Source organism: Chlorocebus sabaeus, chromosome 2, assembly GCF_047675955.1.
Source record: "Chlorocebus sabaeus isolate Y175 chromosome 2, mChlSab1.0.hap1, whole genome shotgun sequence".
NCBI classification, from domain to species: Eukaryota; Metazoa; Chordata; class Mammalia; order Primates; family Cercopithecidae; genus Chlorocebus; species Chlorocebus sabaeus.
The window spans coordinates 49,326,581-49,348,787 of NC_132905.1; the positions used below are offsets into that span (position 1 = coordinate 49,326,581).

Genomic DNA, 22,207 nt, shown 5'->3' on the forward strand with positions numbered 1-22,207 from the left:
TTATTGGCAGCGTGAGAATGGACTAATACACTATCATCCCCTCTGGCTGCTACCAACTCTTTCTCTTCATTCATAGACTTCTTGAAAAAGTTGCCTGTGCTCAGTACATCTACGTTTCTGTACCTCTTCTGCATTCCTCAGTCTCTTCTTTCTGGCCTCGGTGTACTACCAAATCAGCTCCCACTAAGGCCACTTGTGACCTCTATGCCACCGCACCAAATGGTGTTTTCTAGTCTTTTCATCTTAGTTGACCTCTGAGAAGCATTCTGCATTGTCAGCCCCTCTTTTCCTTGGCTTTGGAGGGTTTTTTCTCCCTCTCTCATGGTCTCTTCTCTGTTTCTTTTTAAGTTTATTTTCTTCTACTTGGCCATTAGTAGTCAGCATTCCTTCAGGTGCCCAGTCTTAGGTCCTCTTGTCTTCTATTTGTCCTCAGGTTTCTTTCCTACTCCTGTACTTTCATTTATTAGCAATGAGTCTCTTACACATACACACGCACACTTTGAACATTCCTCATCAGAAATCTGAAGTGTCCAAACGTTTTTGAGGGCCAACATGACACCACAAGTAGAAAATTCCACACCTGACCTCATGTGATGGGGTCTCAGTCAAAACTTAGGTGTACCACACACACAGTTTGTTCAGTATTCACAAAGGAAAAGAGACCCCCCAGCCCCCTTCAGCTTCAGTGTATCTTTTCGGCACATGTCCAGATTCCCCATATGAGTATGCCCACAAAGGACAATAAAATGGCAGGTTTCAGGCCATACATGACAATAGCATGTTCCCCATGATACCCTGTGCAGGGCCAAGACCTGCATGCATTACTCACTGTGGCTTTTTTTTTCTTATTCTCTGCTCTGTGCTGTAAAGATAATGTTTGAACATGTCAGAAAGGTCTGCAGCTACCCCTGTAGACAACAGTGATAAGAAACAGGAACAATTTATGTTGATCTGTAGCACAGAAAGTAAAGCTGTTAGAGAAACAGGATGGTTGTGTTAAGTGTGAAATGTCTTACAGAAGAGTATAGTGTTGAAGTGGCTGTCATATATGACCTGAAGAAACAGAAGGCTAAGTTCTATGCTCAAAGTAATAAATACACATAAATGGAAAATAGAAAAACACAGCACAAAGCTGAAAGTGAAGATCTCAATTGTGTACTAAAAGAGTGGATCATGTCAGTGTCACAGTGAATACTTGCCACTTAATGGGAAGTTGATCATGAAAACAAGCAAAACTCTATCACAATGAACTGAAAATTGAAGAAAACTGTGAATATTCAGCAGGCTGGTTGCCGACATTTAGGAACAGATACAGCTTTAAATTTTAAAGATTTGTGGTGATAGAGTATCTGCTTACTATGAGGCAGCAGAGAAATTTATTGACGAGTATGTCAAGGTCATCGCTGATGAAAATATGACACCAGAACCAAGTCTGTAATGCTGATGAAACATCACCGTTTTGGCATTATTGCCCTAGAAAGACACTGACTACAGACAATGAGGCAGCCCCTACAGGAAATAAGGGTGCCAAGGACAGAATAACTGTACTGAGATGTGCTAATGCAACAGGCATGTGTAAATGTAAAATTGCTGTGATAAGCAAAAGCTTGCATCCTCCCTGTTTTCAATTCACTGAGTGAATTTCCTACTTGTTCGTTATGCTAACAAAAAGACATGGATCACCAGGTGGTTGCTTCTCAGTGGCATATAAATTCAGAGTCAGGAACGATGGTGATGCTAAGCAGCTGCAGATTGTCCACGTGGGTAGCTGAGATAGTGGCACCTTTGCTTTCTGATTGTTCCCTGTACACTAACTTTGTTTCATTCACAGAATTATTTAAGATGTTGTATAAAGTTACTTTCAGGACTCTCTATAAGTATATATGAATCATAAATTTCATGTTTAGACTTGGGTCCCACTTCCAAGATAACTCATTATATATATTCCAGTATTCTGAAATAAAAAAAATAATAATCAGAACTCCAAAACCCTTTTTGTCCCAAGCATTTTGGATAAAGAATAGTCAACCTGCATATATATGTGTATGTATAGGTCTATATATATATATGTGTGTGTGTGTGTATATATGTTTGTGTGTGTGTATATATATATGTAGGTAAGTGGGTAAGAAGGTAGATTGACATCCCAGACTTTTATTCTAGAGCTTCAAACCCATATTTTCATTTGCCAAATGTGTCTCTAATTCATTATGTCCAAAACCAAACTCATGATTTTTTCGCCATCCCATCTTGGTCCTTTTCCAGTGTTCTCAGTCTGTGCAGAAGACTCCCCATCCAACTAGCGATGCATTCCAGAACCCAGAAGCCATATTCCTCACCCCCTTCTCCTCTTTGTATCTAGCCCATCATCAGATCATGTTGATTTTATATTCTACATATCTTCCAGTTTTGTTTTACTTCTCTGCTTTGGTACCCCTTTCCCCCAATCCTGAGTCATCATCACTTACCTGGACCACTGTAGTAGCCACCTGGCTTGCCTAGCCACATTCACTCTTGCCCTCTTTGGCCTTTCTTCAGTCACCATTGCAAGAATGATCTTTGGTGAAACTGAAATCTAATCATGTTATCTTGCTGTACAGAGCCCTTCAGTGTCTTCCTCTTACAACTAGATAAAACACAAGATCCTTTACATCCTGAACCATTTGAGTTGGTTCACTTTCTCCCTCCTTCTCAAGCCTTATGTTGGTGCAGTGCTCACCCTTGTTTCCTTTGCCAAGCCACATGGTTGTCTTCCAGTCACTCATTCTTGGTGGCCTCTTCCTCCTCATTATTATCACCAAGCATCATCATGATCATTATTGCTTTTACACAAGACACTCTCCCCAACTTGTTCTCAGAGCTTGTTTTAGACACCACCTCCCTTGAAGATATCCTTCTCTAGCTTCCCCTATAATAAACCCTTATCATTGTTGCTCTTTGAGCCCAGGACACAGTTCTCCTTCAGTTGCAGCTTTGCATTTATTTCTGGAATTATTTCATTATTTGATTATTTATCTCTGACTTCTTTTAAAGCTCTGTAAAGGCAAAGCATACATCTGACTTGCTCAACTCTGTATCCCCCATGTTTATCATAGCGATTGGCATACAGTAAGTGTTCATTAAGTATTTGCTAAATGAATAAATAGTGGCATCATGTAAAAATGAAGCAAATTTTTAAATTCGCCAGGTTTGTTGAGTACAGGTGCTTAGAAGAAGAAAGGGAAGGAAACCAGCCTTAATGGACCCCTTTTTACATGCCAAACAGTTGACTCAAACATTATCTAGATGGAAGCAGTGAGTTGTCATGGATAGTTTTGCTTTCTTTTATAACTCCTTAAAGGGCTTTTTATGTGCATTTCATGCAAATAACCTGGGTGGCAAGATTATTTTCAATGATTTAATACAATTTGAAATATGTCTCTGCAATTCGATTCTATTTTTCCATTAACATATTTTAGCGATTTTCAACTTGCATGGCTAGGCGTTTGATTAACAGAAAAAGAAAAGAAGAATTGGAGATGTAATTAACACCTGGAATGTGATTGCTTTATTAATCTCTAATGTAACTTTAACAGCATTAAATATACATATATCCTAGATGTGGCTGCTTAGCTTTTAGCTTTCTATGCGGCACACTGCTCTGAGTCCTAGTCGTAAAAGGCATGGGAAACACCGTTTTTAATCATGGTAATGGTGCCTTGCCATAATTGGAAAACATACAAATGCAATTTTACATCACAGGGATAAGCAAATTGTAGAGTGAATAATATCTGCTGCTGCCCTACTAGGGCTCCTAAAACTGTCTTTTCCTCCTTTTCATAGTGACTTCGTTTCTGCTAAATAATGACAACCACTAAAACCAACCCATATCAGTTGCTCCCTATGGTTGTGATTTAAACCTGTTAGGTTTTAACCATATTGAATTTGAAACTCCCTTGAGCTGTCCAAAATGATACATCGAATAGGCAGGTGGATATGCTGGCCTGAGCTCCAGAATAGATACCTGGTAGTATGATGTTTCCTGCAGGGCCCAGGTGAAGATATTACCCAAGCAAGAGGCTAGTGACCGTGGTCAACCAGAGGTCACCTGTGCAAAGGAGGCAACCCTCAGCAGCCCAGGGATTTTTGCCAAGTACAAACAAAGATCTACTGATAGCATATCTTAGGAATTTTGAAGGAATGCTAGAAAGGTGCCCAGACTTTTATGTGAACTCTCCAGACTTTTAACTCTTGCCAACTAAAGATTTTGTTTTTGAAACATGACAGGGAAGACTAAAAACACATCTATAGGCTGAAGTTTTTCCTCTGGCCACCAGTTTGTGACCTCTGGTCTAAACTCTCATCCTTGTTCTCCAGTCTTCACAGTCTATTTCACCTATCCAGTATCGATTCTGTTTCAAACATCCTGAACTTTGGATGGACATGACTCTCTCCTCTGTCCTGAACATAGCAGGCCATTCTCCTGTCTATGACTTCGACTCTCCCTGCAGTTAGCCCACATGGAACACTTCCTCTTGTCGTCTGGTCATCCAGTGAGACCCAGCTTAGGTCCTTGGTGCAGAAGCCTGTCCCCAGCTACTCTGGGCTACACTCGTCACTTAATCACACACTCAGCTAAGTGTGCTAGACACTTAAGCACTCACATGTCATTCTTCATGGTTGACTGTCAGTACATGTGTTTTATCTTCACTGATGCCCTGAGGCATTGTAGACTCTCATACATGGATGGGGCCGTACACATAGCCCCTCATACATGGATGGGACTTCAGAAGAGACAGTGAACCTCTTCTGCAACATCGTTTCTCTTACATGCCTCTGGTGACAAGGAGCTCACAGCCCTGCAGGCACCTGTGCCTGCTTTAGACAGCTGCGACCCTCGAATGGGTCTGTTTGCTTCATCAAGCTGAAATTTGCCTCTTCCCATGCTTTTGTTTTCCTTGGGTATTTCCCTTGAATTCTTTTGCCCCTTTTGCAGTTGTTTTCTCAATAAGGAAGACTGTCATCAATCAAAAGGGCCCTTTCTTGTGTGTCTGATGTGGAATTTTAATAGGGTTTTGACAAGAAGCAGTGTTTTTATTTGGAAATAAATCTTAAATTTACACAAGTTCTTTCCCGTCAAATTCTGAGGGAGATTTTAGTGATAGTTATCTATACTATGCCAATGCCATCATGTTTTCTTTTGAAAGCACTTTTCTTTTGAGATTTCTTTTATCAGCATCAATAAACATTCCTAAAGTTGTGACCATATGCTTTGCTTGATATTACCTCTCTTTGGAGAACTGGTTTATTTTTTCTTCCCGACAATCAAACGTCTAATTGTATGTCTGTTAAGTTTTAAATCTCATACTATGTTGTAATGCTTAAATTCATCACTTCTGCTGGATATTATGGATATGAGGATATTATGTGTGTTGTGACACTCAGCTGTAAAAATAAAGGTATTTGCAGATTTGAAATTGTCTTAAGTAAGCAGACTTTTGAGACTAAAACTTTCCCTTATTATTTTATATTACACTGGAAATTACATTTCAACCGTAGAATTCCATTTTATTATATTGGCAACTGACCACACTGTTTACTGTAAATTCATTACTGCTTTTGTATGTTCTCAGGTGCTGTGATTCTCTTGGGAAGAACCAATATGTTTCGCTTTAACCATCCAAAGGAAGCTGCCAAGCTCAGGGAGAAGAGGAAGGTGAGGAACACGGCGTCTGTAGGAGGGAACCGCTGATCAGATGTGGGGATGAGTGGGTGGTAGTCTCTCTGGTCCCAACGTTTTGACTTTCTGGGGTGCAGAACCACTGGAAAAGTAGTTCTGTGATCTGGATTGATTCTAGGGAGATTGTTTCCCAGCAGATGATTGGCTGATGAAGTAAGAGAGCAAGCAAATAAATTCTAGAGCAGACAAGGAGAAACTGCCCCTCCTAGATCCTTCTCTTCAGCCTTCCACCCTTCCCACCAAGGAATTGGGCATCATTTTGCCTTAGGTGGAAAGTGACTTTCTCTAATCAGCATCAGTTAGGAATTAACCCAAAATTGGAATCACATTAATCCAAAATCAGCCACAGTAAACAGATTTTTCATTGAGGTGGGAAGCAAGAGCAGGGGTGGGTTTAGGACAACTGGGAAAGACTTTGGTTAGGTTGGAAGGGGATGTCTAAAGGGCAGTTTAAGTGCTGACGGGGAAGGGAGCTGAGGACCAGAGAAAGAAGCAAAGAAATCTGTTCAGGGACATCATGGCTGGTCCTTAGGCTGAAGAAGATAATAAAGGCTACAGCTAACATTTCTATGAGCCAGAAATGGTGCTAAACTTGTGCATATATTCTGTCACTTTATCTGTGCAGCAGCCGTTAATACCCCCATGCTGTCACCCCCCGGTCAGGGTGAGAAACAGACCAAGAGCAACTCTCCCTAACTTGTTCCATAGCCAGCAAGTGGGGAGCCTTGGTTGCAGTACTGACTTGAATACCAGAAGCATTTGCCCTTGACCACTGGTTACCCAGCCTCTGATTTCTGTCTCCTTTTTAAGGGATGTCCGAGGTTGCCAGTGCCCTAGATGGAAAATAACAAGAAAGCTGCAGACCTCACCCTTCTCCTGGGTGGCTTTTTCCAGCCAGTGGAGCCTCTTATCTGCTGCAGCCCAGGGTCTCCCTAGAGGGTCCTTTTTGGTACACAGTTTCAGAGGAACAGAGGGAAAAAACATGTTTGCCAGTAACTTCTCATGGAAGCAAAATAGGTCAAGCTCGCTCTTTTGGTCTCCCTTCACCTCTCCTGCCTTCCCGTCTTTATCACTCCCTAAGTGTGTGTGGATATCGCTGATTACAGGAGACTGCTGCCTGCCAGGTAATGGAGGATGACAAAGATATTGTAACCCCTTTCCTTGACTTTAACTGGCAGGGGAGACCAACTGGGTTGTGGAATTCCTGATGAATTTCCCCAGCCCTAGAAGGCCAAGGTCCTACTGTACTTAGCAGAAGGCTTGGGTTTGAAATGTATCAGGGTCTTTTTTTTTTTTTTTTTAGACGGAGTCTTGCTCTGTCGCCCAGGCTGGAGTGCAGTGGCCGGATCTCAGCTCACTGCAAGCTTCACCTCCTGGGTTTACGCCATTCTCCTGCCTCAGCCTCCCGAGTATCTGGGACTACAGGCACCCGCCACCTCACCCAGCTAGTTTTTTGTATTTTTTAGTAGAGACGGGGTTTCACCGTGTTAGCCAGGATGGTCTCAATCTCCTGACCTCGTGATCCGCCCGTCTCGGCCTCCCAAAGTGCTGGGATTACAGGCTTGAGCCACCGCGCCCGGCCGTATCAGGGTCTTGTTGCCCTGATCTGCTTTCCTCAGATAGATCAGTTAATTGTGGTGTGTGTTAAGTAGGAGCATATGTACCTCATTGTCTCTCACATGTTGGAAGCAATGAGTCCAGAGCAGTGACCTTTTCTTCTCTGCTAAGGTAACCACTCTGCCCTGTGTCTGCCCTTAGAGTGGCCTTCTGTCCTCCTTCAGCTTGTCCATGACCGACCTCTCGAAGTCCCGTGAGAACCTGTCTGCAGTCATGTTGTATAACCCCGGGTGAGTGAACAGCAGCATCTCCTTCCCTGTGATGATCACTTTTGCATTTATTGTGCCAACTCCATTATAGTCACAAGATAAAAATAAAACTTCTGCAACGGCGCCTCCTTATCAAATCAGCCGCCGTCATTTTCCGAGTTCCTTTCCAGCCCTTACTATATATGTGCATAATTTTACTTAGTTATAATCACAACATAAACAGTTTGCGTTTTCTGATTTTTTGCTTAACAGCATAATAAGCATTAGTAAGGGTTGTTACAAGCTTCATTATCATTTTCGTAACTGTCTAATATTTTAGAGTTGGCACTTTGATTACTCAGTGCATGATCCCTTTGGCTTACGCACTTTTATCTTGTTTTATAAATTATTTGTAATAACAGAGGCCGCCTGATTCTTAGGCCATCCAGTAAAGCAGGAAATTATCTTTACTACTTCAAACACTAGGGGACTACTGAGAGCACAAATGAGAATGTTTTAAATGGACTTAGTGGCTGGGTGACCTTGGACAGTCAGCTTAACTCATGTTCTTAGTGACTTCATCAATAAAATGACAGTGATAATGAAAATGCCTAAAAACAGGGAACTTTGAGGGCCCTTTTTGGTTGTGTGAGGTTCCATAGTTTTATCTTTCCTACCAGGATAATCTCATGTAAAATAATGGAGATAAATCAAATGACTGAATAAGTGAGAAAAAAGTAACAAGAACAACATTGTCTAGAACTGTCATTTATTTAGTAGTTACTGTATGCCAGGCACTATGCTAAGAACCTTGATCTTTTAATTCTCTTTTAATTCTCACAAACCTATTTCCATTTTACATATGGGAAAATGTTTATACATTTGCTCTCCGTCAGTTTCACAGTCAGAGCTGAGGCATGCATCCAGGTCTATCTGATTCCATCACCCGTGCTTTGACTCTGCTACCTCCTGCCTTACTGCAGTTAGGAGACTGGTTCCATTTTCCATTGCTCCCTCACCCTCAACCCTGAGATTTCTCGCAAACATCGAGCCATGTGCTGAAAGCCATTCACTCCTTCAGCCCAAGCCAGTGTTCTGGTTTGTGGAAAGCAGACACCTGCAAGTAATTTCTTCAGTGTCACAGGAGGGATCTTTGATCACATTTCTGGATTCCTTATTTTATGGGCCAGCAAGCTGAAGCCCAAATCCAACACCTGCTTGAACTTAAGAAAAAAGCCAGGTAGTACAGCCCTGTGGCTGTGGACTCCTGGGCGCCCCCCTCTTTCCAGGATTTCTGGAAGCACCAGCAGTTGACTCCCTTGTGTCAGCCTTTGTCTTTCCCATTTGATCTTTCCATTTTGTTACATGGTCATTGAGGAAAGTTGTGCTCATTAAATAATTCTGTCCTGAAATCAGCCGTGTCAGTCAGACCTCTGAAATGGGAGAACACTCTCAGAGCAACTAAATGATAAGTACTTCAGAAGGCACGTTTTGTTGTAGGTCTTTAACAGCAGTTTTAGCAGTTGCCTTTTATTGTGACTGAGATGGAATTGCTCATGTTTAAGTTTAATATAATACACAGATCTTTAGTGTTAATTTCAGCTTAAATGGTGTGATCTTGTCTCTTAGATATTGTTTGTCTAGTTAAATTGTCCTATGATATGAAGAATGCTGGCTTGGATGTGTCTCCTGGCCCAGGACCCAGTTAGTTAATCCTGGAATCCAGATACAACTGTCATTATCCTCTACAGTGATGGTGCCTTTTAATCTGAAACCATTTGCTAATGTAATATGGCTATTGAATGTCTTTGGAAACCAAAACGTGATCTTCAGTCAGCCTTTCCTTTGCCACAGGCCCCTCTTTGCCTTACATGTACACATGGGATGGAAGTCTTTCTTTTTTCTTCCTAAAACTTGGGAGAAAGTCTAGCTCTCTTAAAAGTAATGTCATTTTTTGTTTTAGATTTAAGTTCAAATAGTTTTTTTCAGTGTTTACAAAATGCAGGTCAAAGTGTACCAGTTTTCATCCTCAAAACTTTTCAATGACTTTCCATGGTCTAAAAAATAAAGTTCCAGCCTGTACCATGTCAGTTGGGCTGTCCACTGTCTATGCTCGTCTCTGGGCCTCTCTCCAGGTATTCTGAGCTCCAGCTTCCCACTGTTGGTTTTACTGGTCAGTTACAGGTGGACAAGCTTGTGCTTCTGGGGCTTTTCCTTTGCTAGTTCCAGAGACTAGGATACATTTTTGCCTGGCTACCTACTCATCCTCCAGGGCATAGTACAGACTATCTCTGCTGTGGAAGCGATTCCTGACTTTTCTTCCCCACAACCAAAAATCAATGTCCCCTCTTCACTGTACATTACTCCATTTCTTTCCTCCTTATTTTGTCTTCTTTGTAACATACACTCATCTATCAACAAATCCTCTCTGAATGCCTTGTATGAACCAGTCAGGATTCTAGGACAGGGGCACCATTGCCAGTAATCCCGAGAAGGTCAGCTTGCATGCTTGTTGGAGGAGAGATACAATTAACAGATAATTTAAAAATAAATCCAGAAAGTGAAAATGAAATCAAATGTCTTAGGACACTGTTTGATCAGGTGTGGCTGCCTGAAGAAGGGATGTTTGGTCTGAGACTCACATGGAGAGAAAACGACACTCATAAAACAGAAAGGGGGAGAATGGAAAGCATTGAGACAGAAGGAGAAAGCAAGTGTGATGGCTTCAAAATGAGAAGTGAAGAGAGGGCCAGAGTAGATGGGATATAGTAAGCAAGAAGAGTGGTACAAGTGAGGGTGGGGAGGTCAAGGGCCAGCTAATGTAGGGCCATGCAGGCAATTGGAAGGGGTTTGACTGTTTTTTAAGAGAACTGGCAAACCACTAGAATGATTTAAGCAAGGGAGTAACCTGAAAATGTACTTAATACAAATATTAGGATGTACGCCATTTGGAGAATGTGGCATAGAAGCAGGAGACCATTTAGAAAAAGCTATTTCCTTGGTCCAAGTGAAAGGTAATAGTGGCTTGGATCTGTACTTTAGCCATAGAGGTGGAGCAAAGTGGAATCAAGGAATTAAGAGTGACTCCCAGGATTCAGGCTTCAACAGCTGCTACAGGTGGTACACTCTTCCCTGAGATGGAGCCAGGGAGGGCAGGCCTAGGCTAGCAGTCGGGTAAGAATTCTGCTTATGTATATTTCCTGTTAGAATGGAAGCTTTTTAAGGTCAGGGGCCTTGTGTTACTCTTTTCTGTATAAGATGTCATTCACATAACATGCTTAATAAAAATTTTGTAAACAGATTAAGAATAAAATTTTAGTAAGTCACATGAGTCCCTTTGGGAAAGGCTTTTAAAATTTCGTAGGGCATGGACGTTCCAAATACTGGAACGAGACGTATTATGCAGAGGAATGTGGTTTTGTGGCTAATCTGTCTGCCTAATCCCAGGGGATACTGCAGTTACTTGAATAATCTCAAAATCATGTTCAGGATCTTTAAGCCATAGGTGGGAAGAGGGCCTCATCTTGAAATGAAGAACTAGCCAAGGCAATCAGAGAATTCAGGAGAAGCAATCTGTTTTGGACGGAATTACAGTTGGTTCTGGATGCATCTGACGCTACCATTATGCAGCCTGTTCACCTGACTTCAAGTATACATGCTACCCCTTGCATTACTCATTGACACAAATGCAAATAAAAATTATTTAATACTTCATCATACTTTCTTTCTCTCTGGTTCCCAGACCCCTTCAACTTGCCACCTGCTGTAGAAAGTAATTGCCCATGAATTTTAGGTGCCTGAGGGGTAGGTTTCTAGGGCCCAATCTTCAGTTAGCATTCTTCTCCGTGGTAATGACTTTTAAGTGTACAGTTCAGTAGTGTGAAGTGCGTTGACATTACTGTGCAACCAGTTTCATCTTGCAAAACTAAAACTCTGTACTCATTAAATATAACTTCCATTCCCTCCTTCCCCCAAACTCCTGACAATCAGCACTCAACTTTTGTCTCCATGAATTTAACCACTTTAGGTACCTCATGTGAGTAGAATCATACAGTGTGTGTCCTCTTCTCACTGGCATATTTCACTTAGCATAATGTCTTTAGTTAAGGTTCATCCACAATAGAGCATGTGTCAGAATTTCCTTTCTTTTTATGACCAAATAGTATTCCATTGTACGGATACTACCACCTTTTGTTTATCCATTCATCTGTTGATGGACTCTTTGATTGTTTTCACCTTTTGGCTATTGTGAATCATGCTGCTATGAACATAGGTGTCCAACTGTCTGTCTGAGTCCTTGTTTTCAACTCTTGTGAGTGCATACCCAGAAGTGGAACTGCTGGATCATGTGGTAGAGCCCTATTTTTAATTTTCAAGGAACGGCTATGCTGTTTTCTACAACAGCTGCACCATTTTGCATTCCCACCAACAGGGCCCAAGTGTTCCAGTTTCTCCATATCCTCACCAGCATTTGTGATTTTCTGTGTTTACAGTACACATCAAAATGTGTGTGAGGCAGTATCTTATTGTATTCTTTTCATCTTTGTTTTCTTCTGTTTTCTCAAGTGTCCCACGTTGAAAATGGTATCTAAAAATATAGAAAGAAAATCTCAAAATGTAGTTCCCCCAGTAAGTATAGTAAATAAATGATTAACGTAAATCTATCCTGGATGGATTTCCTGATGATTACATGACCTCTCTCATGTTCTGCCAAGTTCAGTTCAACTAGCTCATTTGCATGTTTCTCAAAACCCAGTCAGTCCAAGGAGTGCCTGTAGCTAGGAAGAAGCATGATCATTCATCCTTGTATTGAAAGGCATTGCTCTGACTTCTCAGGAACTGGCTAGGCAGCACAAGTCCTGAAGAAGCTCACAAGGATCCTAGAGGTGAGGGCCTGAACTGAGGCAGCAGTGGGAGGAACCTAGAAGGGTGAGCTGCAGAGATAGTCAGGGCAGGAAGTCCTGAGGTTTGGATGATGAGTTGGATATGGGATATAATGAAGGAAAAGATGTTGACTTGCAGTTTCTGGCTTCAGTAACTGGTTGGGTGCTACATGCCACTCAGCTGAAACAGAAATATGGCAGGAGGAGGAGTAGGTTGTCAAGAGGAAGGGAGGATAATGAGTACAACCTTGAAAAACTAGGCCCTGGGCCTTGAACTTTCTCCTGTAAGTGACTGTGACTCCGTCAGCGATCAGACACCCCATGGAAAAAGCTCGGGTTTGTGTGGCCTGTCAAAGGCGATATTTCTCCACTTGGAGGATGAAGGCAGATCCCCGTGTTGAATAAAATAGATGTTCACAGCCCTGCCATTTTACCTCATTCCTTCAGTGGTGCTTGAGGGCCCATCATTTGTCCATCCCTGTGCTGGGGCTTGAGTGATTGAGACAGACCGAGGCTCAGTCATCTCGGAGCATGATTTAGTGAACAGGGAAGACACTTGTAAAGCCTGTCAGAAATCAGAATGGTGGTAGTATTATCTTTGCACATGCCAGACTTGGATGAGTTTGAAGGTCTTTAAATTAGGGAAAGCTGCACATGTCACCCCAGATCCATGCTCCCAATGCATCGCATCTCATTTTAAGTCACCTCCTAGGGCACCTATGTAGTCACCAAGTCCTGTGAGCAGTCTCGTAGCTTCAGCAGGTGATGAAGCCCTGCCGAGAAGTACGGAGTCTGGAGACCCTTAACCCCATATTTGCCTTATCACCTCTCCAGGAGTCAAAAGCATTGATGGCACCTCCTACTCAAACAGAATTGTTTGAGAGCTTTCTTCTGCTCTTTATTACTTTCCCCCCTCTTAGGCCAAACTAGCTGCTGACCCTCTTAATTGTTGTGTAATACAAGGCAGGTGCTTATTAAATGTTTGCTTCCCTGCCCGCCCCAACATGCACAAACACACGCGCCTCCTGGCCTCCTCCTTCTCTGCGCTAAGCCCTCATGCTGGCTTCTGCCTAACAATGCTGGGCCTCCCCTCCCGTGCCCAGGTCCCTCTGCAGCCACCTGCTTTCCTGTAGGTTGAGTCATCACCCACTCTATCCCTTGGGAATTTTTTTCCTTCCCTAATTGGCTCCACGTGGGTACATTGTCTTCCTAGCACTCTTCCTCTTGTTGCCCCCACCTTCAGCAAGTATATAGGGATCTTTCACTCTAGGAAATCTTGTTGCCCATCACTACCAAAGAACATGTAGGACAGATTTTTTTTTTTCCTTAAATGGATAATGGGGTCAATACATGAGGAGCAGCAAATGTTGCAGAGCTCTGATTGGCATGGTTCCCACTGTGATTCCTGACTTTCTCTATCTGATGGCACAGGGAAGACTTGTGGGCCTACCCCTGGAGTCCTGTCCCTGCCGTGAACCTGAGGAAAGAGCTCACCACACCTCCTTAGCCCTTCCTGGTCACCCCCTCCTCCTCTTCTCAGCATCTGGCCTGCCCCCTCAGTACCTACCAGGTGGTGACTTCCAAGCATCAACCTGATCATCTCTGACTTTGTTCTCCAATGTTATTTTCAGTCACTTTCCACCCCGAACTTTATCCTGTGATTTACGTGGGTCACACCTCTCTCCAGGCCTCTGCATCTGTAACACTGTCTGTGACTCCTTCCCCTTCTTCCCTTGGCCAGTCATCTTCCTCTTTTAAGCTGAGCATAGAGTCGTATCCTCAGGAAGCTTTCTGTGCATTACCAGTTGGAGCTAAGTGCTTCCTGTGTATCCTCTCACAGGCATTTTGTGCATTCATGTGTCTTAGCTCTTTCCAAATTCGTTCATTTGATGTTTGTGTATTTAATTGATTTAGGCTTCTTGAGGGCAGGCACTGTGCCTCATTTACCTTTGAATCTCCAGAAGACCCCACAGAATGGGCACCTCACAAATGTTCATTGAGCTTGTAGGTTTTGGCCAGCAGATGTGCTCTCAGCACAAAGGATGTGTCTGCCCTCTCACAGGTCTGCCCAGGTCTTTTGTTCGTGGTCCCTGTGCAGTTTCCTATCTCCACATTACTTGGCCCTTATCTTTGTGAGTCACTCACCCACACAGATGTGTTTTCTACACATTTGGTGGCGTTACAATGACCATACCTCTTGGTTTCTTTGGTATTGTGTAGACCTGAGTGTGTTCTTTGCAATTGACTGAAAAATTGCTGCGTAGTACTCAGTTTTTCCTGGAACAGAGCTCTCCAAAAGAATGACTGGTTTGCAAATTATTGTATCCAGTAAGCGCCAAGTTATCTTCAGAGCAATGTGAATTTTGTCTTTGTTCAGCAGGCCATCTACTAATTTTCCAAACAGCCCATGTCTAAAAAATAAATACCCTGTGCTCTGAATTATAGTAAGATTTGCAGTTTTAAAAGCAAAGTTCTTGTTCCCCAAGAACATTATATCAGCCTGACTGGGCACATAGAGTTGGAACATAGTTTGGGAAATTACTGCTGGCCCACACCTCAAGCTCCCTGGAAGCCATGATTTGTACGCACACATGCGTGATACTTGGTGCCAGAGAATTTTTGGATTAGGCAGAGAAGCCTGGTGACTTCCTTTGGGAGTTAGCTCCACGTTGGAGAGGTGCCCAGCCAGGGTCTTTGCCAGGAGATAATTTTCCTGCAGGGGAAACATTCCTCCTCAGCTGGTGCAGCGTCTTTCAGAAGAAACCAAGCCGACTGCTCAGGCCTCCTCTGCCTTGCTTTGAGACTGCAAACAGGCGGCTCATTTGGCAAGCCGCAGAAGCTTTCACAGCTTCTTCAAAGTGCTCAAAGCAAAATTAGATAACTTCCAAGCTCATTTCAGTCTTGAAAATAAAAGAATTTTTCACTGGCGCGTTAGCCTCCTCTGAGCACTAACCAGTGGTGAGCCCATTTAAATGGATGTATTTGAATAATTAAATTCTAAAGAGGAGAAACACCTAGCTTTCAAACCCAGTTAAACTAAAAAATATCAAAAATCGGATCAAACCTGTATCTGGTGAGCCACTGGAGGAGCGTCATCCAAGGAGTGCAGCAGCCTGAGGGGGTTTGGTTAGCATCAGGGCCAGTGCAGACCCCGCAGCCACGGAAGGCCCCTAACTCAGAGGATGGTCTGAAGTTACCGATGATCGGGGAAGAAGGCAGATGAGTAATACTTAAATGTATATTTTACTTTAATGTGTTCATTATGGGAAATTGAGAAATCACAAGCAAAAAAAAAGAAGTGACTGCAGTTAACATGTTACTGTACCTTCCAGCCTATACCCCTGTTTCTTCCACTGTCCATCTCTCTTTGTCTCTGCCTGTCCTTGTGTAGATGTACACACACATTTATGTATGTGCACACATTTATATATATATATTTATATTTTATATCTTGTGCCAAGATGGATTAATGTTGGACTTGCAAGTTTTTTGCACTTATTATTTTTTTCTTTCATAAATTCTTTCACATTATTTTAATGTCCATATGATAGTCCATTGTATGACTGTTCCCTACCTCAGCCTTTTTGGCCCCATGGACCAACTTTCGTGGAAGACGGTTTTTCCAGGGACAGGAACAGAGGAGGGGGATGGATGGTTTCGGGATCAAACTCTTCCACCTCAGATAATTAGGTGAGTCTCATAAGGAGCGCACAACCTAGATCCCTCGTGTGCGCAGTTCATGATAGGGTTTGCGCTCCTATGCAAATCGAATGCTGGTACCAGTCCACAGCCTGGGGATTGGGGACCCCTGCCATACCTTATTTAACTTCTATTGGTAGGCATTTTGTTATCTCATTTTTAACTATCACAAGTTATTGCTCTGAAGAGCTTTGTAGCTAAATCTTTGCATTTTGCCGTGATTAATTCCTCAGCAGGGAGGAAGTAGCAGTAGAATGGCCCAGCCAGAGTGCATATAGTTTTAAGGCTCTTGATGCATATTCACAAATTATTCTACAGAATGTTTATATATATATTACCACCATTCCCACTGATAGATGAGACTATCCTTTTTATTTTGTTTTTCAAGCTGAAAATGGGCCTTCTTAGAGTGTTGAATGTGTCAATATAATTACACCCTCCTAGACACAGTTCTAGGCTATATTCACAGGCCCTAGAATCTAGGGAATCTGGCAAACAGTGGCTGTCTCTAAAAGCAAGCCCTGGGCATCCTGGTCATCAAGAAAGACTCACCAAGCTCCTAATTCGTTCTGTGCTGAGTTACTTGCTATACTAGAATGCTCTATGAGATTAGCATCAGCCTCCCTGGTACTTTCAGATTAAGAATGGAAATGGATTTCCGGAATGTAAAGCTGGAAAGAACTAGATTCCAAATGAAGAGTTCTGGGATTTGAATACAAAAAGCCAACGGCACCAAGGTGATAGTAAGGGCTTCTCCCCAGATGACAAAAATTATATGAAAGGAAATAGTTTCATTTTCCTCCCTGTGTCCCACTCCTTCCCCATTTCTTTCATATCTTCCTCCCTCCCTCCCTGCCTTCCTTACTTCCTCACCTCCTTTCTGCCTTCACTAAACTGGGAGGATGAATACATCACATTAGGGAGAAAGTAAGAAGACACCAATAACGGGTATGCCCATTGTTGTACTGAGCCTTAGCTTTGCTGTCCACGACTGGACACTTCCAGAAAAAACAGACATAGAATCTAGTTTGTTGTTTACTCAGTGCACAGCAGCATACTTGGAACTTAGATGTCTAATAAACATGAACTAAGGGGAATGCACTTTTCCCCTTTGCTTTCTAACAATGTAGAAGGGGCTTCAGAAATAGAATCTGCTGGTAGCTGGAGATATTCTCAACAAGGTTTGCACCTTCATGTGAGGTCATGGTCCCCACTGCGTGTCCTGGGAGGGAAGAAGACCACATTCCCTTGCAAGCACACTTTTCTCTCCTCTTCTCGCTCACTCGCTGCTACTTTATAAATTGTCTTATCCTTTTTTTTTTTTTTTTCTTACTGACCTTGAGCATGGACATTTTATACATGGAGTTGGCAGTATTTATGTTGCTGGTAATTTGGTAGTTAGCCTGTGTTTTAGTTGATGGTTATTTACTGTGTTTATCTCTGCTGGTTTATTTTATTGGGCCTTACCATTTTTCAAAAGTTTAGTTTGCTGCAAGGCTGGTTTCTTCTCCAGTTTTTGGTCTCAGTTGTTTTGCATTTTTATGGACCATTTACTAACTTTACAGTTGGCTATAGATTGCCTTAAATAGCTTGTTAAGATACACAATCTTGGGGAACATGTGATGAAAGCAACTGAAAGAAGTGGGCTTCTTCCTCCATTAACTGAGATTAGTGTTAATTACAGACTTTGCTTTTTTCCTTTTGTCCTTGAATATTATTCCACTGTGAGCCACTTTAACTGAAGAGCTTCAGGTGTTTTCTGTTTTCAAAGTAGATGGGGAGACGAGCGCTTGAATTCGAAGAACAATGTACCTTTATTCAGTTACTTCAGATTGTATTATCTGAGTGGTAGGACGCATTTTGCTTCAGCCATATTATAACCGTGCAATCGAAAGCTGAATTGTCAAGGTCAGCTGAGCAAATGAGACTGTTCTGGTGAAATGATGAATGGCAGTTATAGGCAATGGTGGGAGAAAGTAGGTTTCCTCCTAGCCCTACATGACAGCATGATTTTCCATGGCAGTAACATATTAACTTGATTACATGTCAGCGGCTCTGTAATTTGTTAACTCATTTGATTAGAACATGTTGCTAATTCAGTCAAGGTTTCCAGTTGTACACATTCATTTTTGCTTCTAGGTCTTTGCATATGCTATTTTCTCCTCCTAGAACACTTGTCCATTTGTCCACTGGTTCTTCACATGACTAAATCTTACATGGTCTCCAAAATCTCCATTTAAATGTCACTTCCTCAAAGAGGATTTACCAAATGCAATCCAAATTTTACCTCCTGGCCTACTTATTCATAGCATCCTCTATCTTTTCTTGTTAACACTTTAAGTAGTTGGTGATTATATCTGTTTGTGCAACTGTCTACTCTTGGTCTCTGTATTTAGTGATAAGTGAAAGAATCTGGTTTTCTCAGTACTGTATTCTGACTTCTGAGTAGGTGTTTAAGGGAATAATTCTTGACTGAATGTATGTATGTGTGAACTGTTTCCAGACAAGGAACTAAGGAACTTCCATACCCTCCTTTTATCACAGATCATGACTCTTAACCTGGAATGGCTGGCTTCCAAGTCAGTGACACCATATGTTTAGTTACCAGCAGCAACTCCCATATCTCATGACCTAAGGTTAATTGTCATCATTGTTGGAAATAAATGGAAATGAACCACAGATTGATAGAAGCAAAGCAGAAGTAAAACAGTTGCTGTAATCAGTGTAGATTAAACAAAATTTTTTAAACAGGTAGTGTTACTCTCATTATAAAGTGAAATGCTTATTATAAAAAGTAACACATTCAGAAATGAATAAAGTAATCACAAGTATTCATAATCTTTTCACCAAGAAAAAATGATTGGTTTACATTTGTAATGTTTGCTTATATTTTAAGTACATATATTTAAGTGTACATCAAATATTGTAATTGTGCATTATATAGAGTATTTAAAAAAACAGAATTGAGGTTGCACTAGATATACAGTTTCTACTTTTTTTAAACATTTTATTGTGTGCTTTTTCTCACACCATTGAATATGATTCTTCATTTTATGTTTATATCATCACTGATTTAACTTTTGACTAATCATTAAGGACATTCAGAACTATTTCCTTTTTTTCCCATGTAAATTGTTGGTAACATTTCAATTAATTCTTTATATAAATCTTGGTCTACCTTGTTATTTTGTCAGCTAAATCCTCACCCAGAATTCTTTTTTTGATGGCAGCTGCTGCTTAAATTAAAGCCACATGGGGAGGAATGAGGAGGGAAGTGTCAGGGAGAGAAGTAAGGAAAGGAAGGAATATACCACTGCGTCGGATACCTAGAAAAGAAAACGCACTGCAACAGAAGGCTGGGCATGGCGGACAGGCTGGTGCCCCGAGACCCCTGGCAGTCCTGGTCTGGGATACTGAGGCGCACATCTCAGCATTGCCTGGTTAGGGGTGTTGGCGTGTTGTCTTTCTCTTGTGCGATCTCGGAGGTGCACGCGTGTGCCAGGTGGACTTGCAAAGCTCTTCACTTCAACAGTGTATCATCATGGCAGAGGAACTGCCGTGCCTTTTATGAGTCTTCTTTGCATCTTCAAGTTACCCTTCTCTGTTCTCTTTTCCCTCTACCCACAAATGTGCACAGTGTTTCTTTCCTTAAACCAGCCTCTTCTTGGGCCACCCGGTATAGACCTCACCAAAATGGTTTTCCAGGATAATTTCCCATGTACATTTCCAACAATATGAAATTGTGTACATAAATCATGGTACATCTATGTTATAGAATTCCATGATATTAAACTATGTTGTAGAATAATCATCATTTGGTGATTTGTCCAAGGTGTATATTATGAGGAAATGATTAAAAAATAGACTCTCTGGTAGGCTTTTCTCTGTGAGTGCATCTTTATGGCCGGAAAGGTTGAGGGCTGGGAACAAAATAAAGGAGTCATGGTGCAGGACACTTACCTGTGTTTTCCAAATTTTTTGCAGTGAATTATTCTAAACATGGGAGTGTGCAGGGTATTAAAAGTTATTTCTTATGGCAAAGAGACGGACATCGGTTGACACCGTCTCACCCAGGTGGTCTGTAACTCCTTGTCATTGTGTTTCTGGCTGTCAAGCTCATGCCACTGACCTCAAAACACTACCCACAGCAATCATTGGTTGAGACCTACTCTGTGCCTTACAAAAAGCCCTCAAGATACACAGTCAGCCAAGGTGGGGATCTCCGTCCTCTGAAAACCCCAGTGGAGGGGGAGACAACCTCTGCCCTCTGTGACTTGTAAGGCCCTGGATGGTGTCCACCCTAGCTCTCTCTTGGGCCATGATTCTTCTCCTGTGGTCACCCTCCCTTGGTTTCTTTTCCTGTTGGCACCATGTGGTCCTTCTGTACTTCCATTGTCCTGCACACGTCCCCTCCTGGCCTGTGGCCTGGCTCGTCTCTCATGTTGGCACCGGATGCATCATCATGGCCACTCGCTTCCTTCGTGCAGCTCTCTCCTGAGTGTCCTCTTCCCAGTCCTTCCTCTTCCCCAGCTTTATGCTTTTTCAGAGTACATATCTCACGGCATACTCACTGTGTATTAGTGAGCTCAACCCCACACTGGTATAGAGGTTTATGAGGGAAGAAACTTGATTTCTTTTGCTGAGACCACAGTGCCTAGGATGGTGCCTGGCATGTTGACCAGGTGAATTATGGGTGAGTGAACCAGCAGTTCCTGAAAGTCCTGCTCCGTGCTGTGATAGAGGACTCATGGGCGGGGGAGGCGGAAGAGAAGCTTGCTCAGGAAGGTGCCCTCGAGAGTGTCATCTGGACCTTTAATATTCTGCTCACAGTCTAACTTCCCTGTTATTTCTCACCACTTCCCCTTATTTAATCAGAGCAGTAGCCAACTGAGGCTCTGTACAGCTTCCTCTGCGTACCTCTCATTCGTCTTCCTTCTCCTATTTTTCTTCCAGTGGACTTTCCCCCACCTACAACACTATGCTCATCACAGTTCCATCCATTTTTCAAGGCCAAGCTCAGACAACACCTCCTCTGCAAGGCTTCCTCTCATCCCTGTAAATGCTGTCCCTCCACCCCATCTCCTATTGAAAACATGCCCTTTCCCATTGGGCTCCTTACATTCTGTGTGTCGATACATGAGCATGTTTCCTTTCACTCTGTTTCACTCACTTAAGAGTACCCAAAGGCATGCTGTCCATTCTTTATTCCACTCAGAGTCCTGCCTGTTCACAGCAGGTGCCAGGACAAGTTTTATTGTATGTGTAGAATGCGTGGCTGAAGGAAGTGGAAGGAAAATTATGTGGTGCATTCTTCTGGTTTGTCCAATGGGAAGAGATATATTTTGCAATGTTGGATCATTTTTAACTTTTGAGAGGCTCCTTCTGGGATAAAAAGTACCATGGTTTGGTTGAGAAGGTAAGATAGAATTCCGGGCTGGGTAGAAGAATGGATGACGAGTTGGAAGAGGTGGGCTTGAGTCCTGACTCTCAAAAGGAGGTCACCTGGGCCCTCTGTCTTACACTCTGTGGGCCTCATTCTCCTGGCCTGTAAAATAGGATGGAGGGGCAGGGGAGGTGGGGTGTGTATGAGTTCAGTGTATGATCTATCTGAAGTCCTTATCGAGTTCAGACTGCCTGTGATCCTCTCACTTGATTAGGAAAGCCTCTGGGTTTCACATCTATGGTCCTAGCTGTCATTTTCAGAGCCAGTTATACCACTGCTGTGAGAAACAGGCCGGGGAGAAACTTAGTGAAAATGCTTATGATATCAAATTTTATTATTTTTTTAAAAACCAATCCTTGTTTCTTAGGGCACTTTCCATTTGGAATGCAAAAGGTTTAAGACTGGCTCCTTGGAAAGTGTTTAGTGAGTACCTTCTAGACCAGGGATTTGGAAATTTGTTAGAAAATCATTCCCAGAGTGCTTTGAATTTTTGAGTTATAAACTCTGAAGTTTATTTAAGAGAGTTTAATTTCACAACCTTCTAGATTAAATTACATTGTGAGACTTCTTGTCTCCCACCCCCATCTTGATACACACCCCTTGAATTGTAATTTTTTGTAAGTCCACCTACTGTGGGATACCCTGACAATGATTTGAA

The 22,207-nt window shown here is 42.3% G+C and overlaps 1 protein-coding gene across 3 annotated transcripts in view; it reads left to right on the forward strand.

The window, feature by feature from the left end:
• The window catches only part of KIF16B (kinesin family member 16B), a 313,597-nt gene that overhangs the window by 166,626 nt on the left and 124,764 nt on the right, over positions 1–22,207 (forward strand). For all 3 annotated transcript variants that reach the window (XM_007960606.3, XM_073008383.1, XM_007960575.3), the window contains exons 16-17: positions 5,613–5,695; positions 7,478–7,566. In XM_007960606.3, the coding sequence (XP_007958797.3) occupies positions 5,613–5,695; positions 7,478–7,566 (172 nt within the window). The remainder of the gene's footprint in view (positions 1–5,612; positions 5,696–7,477; positions 7,567–22,207) is intronic.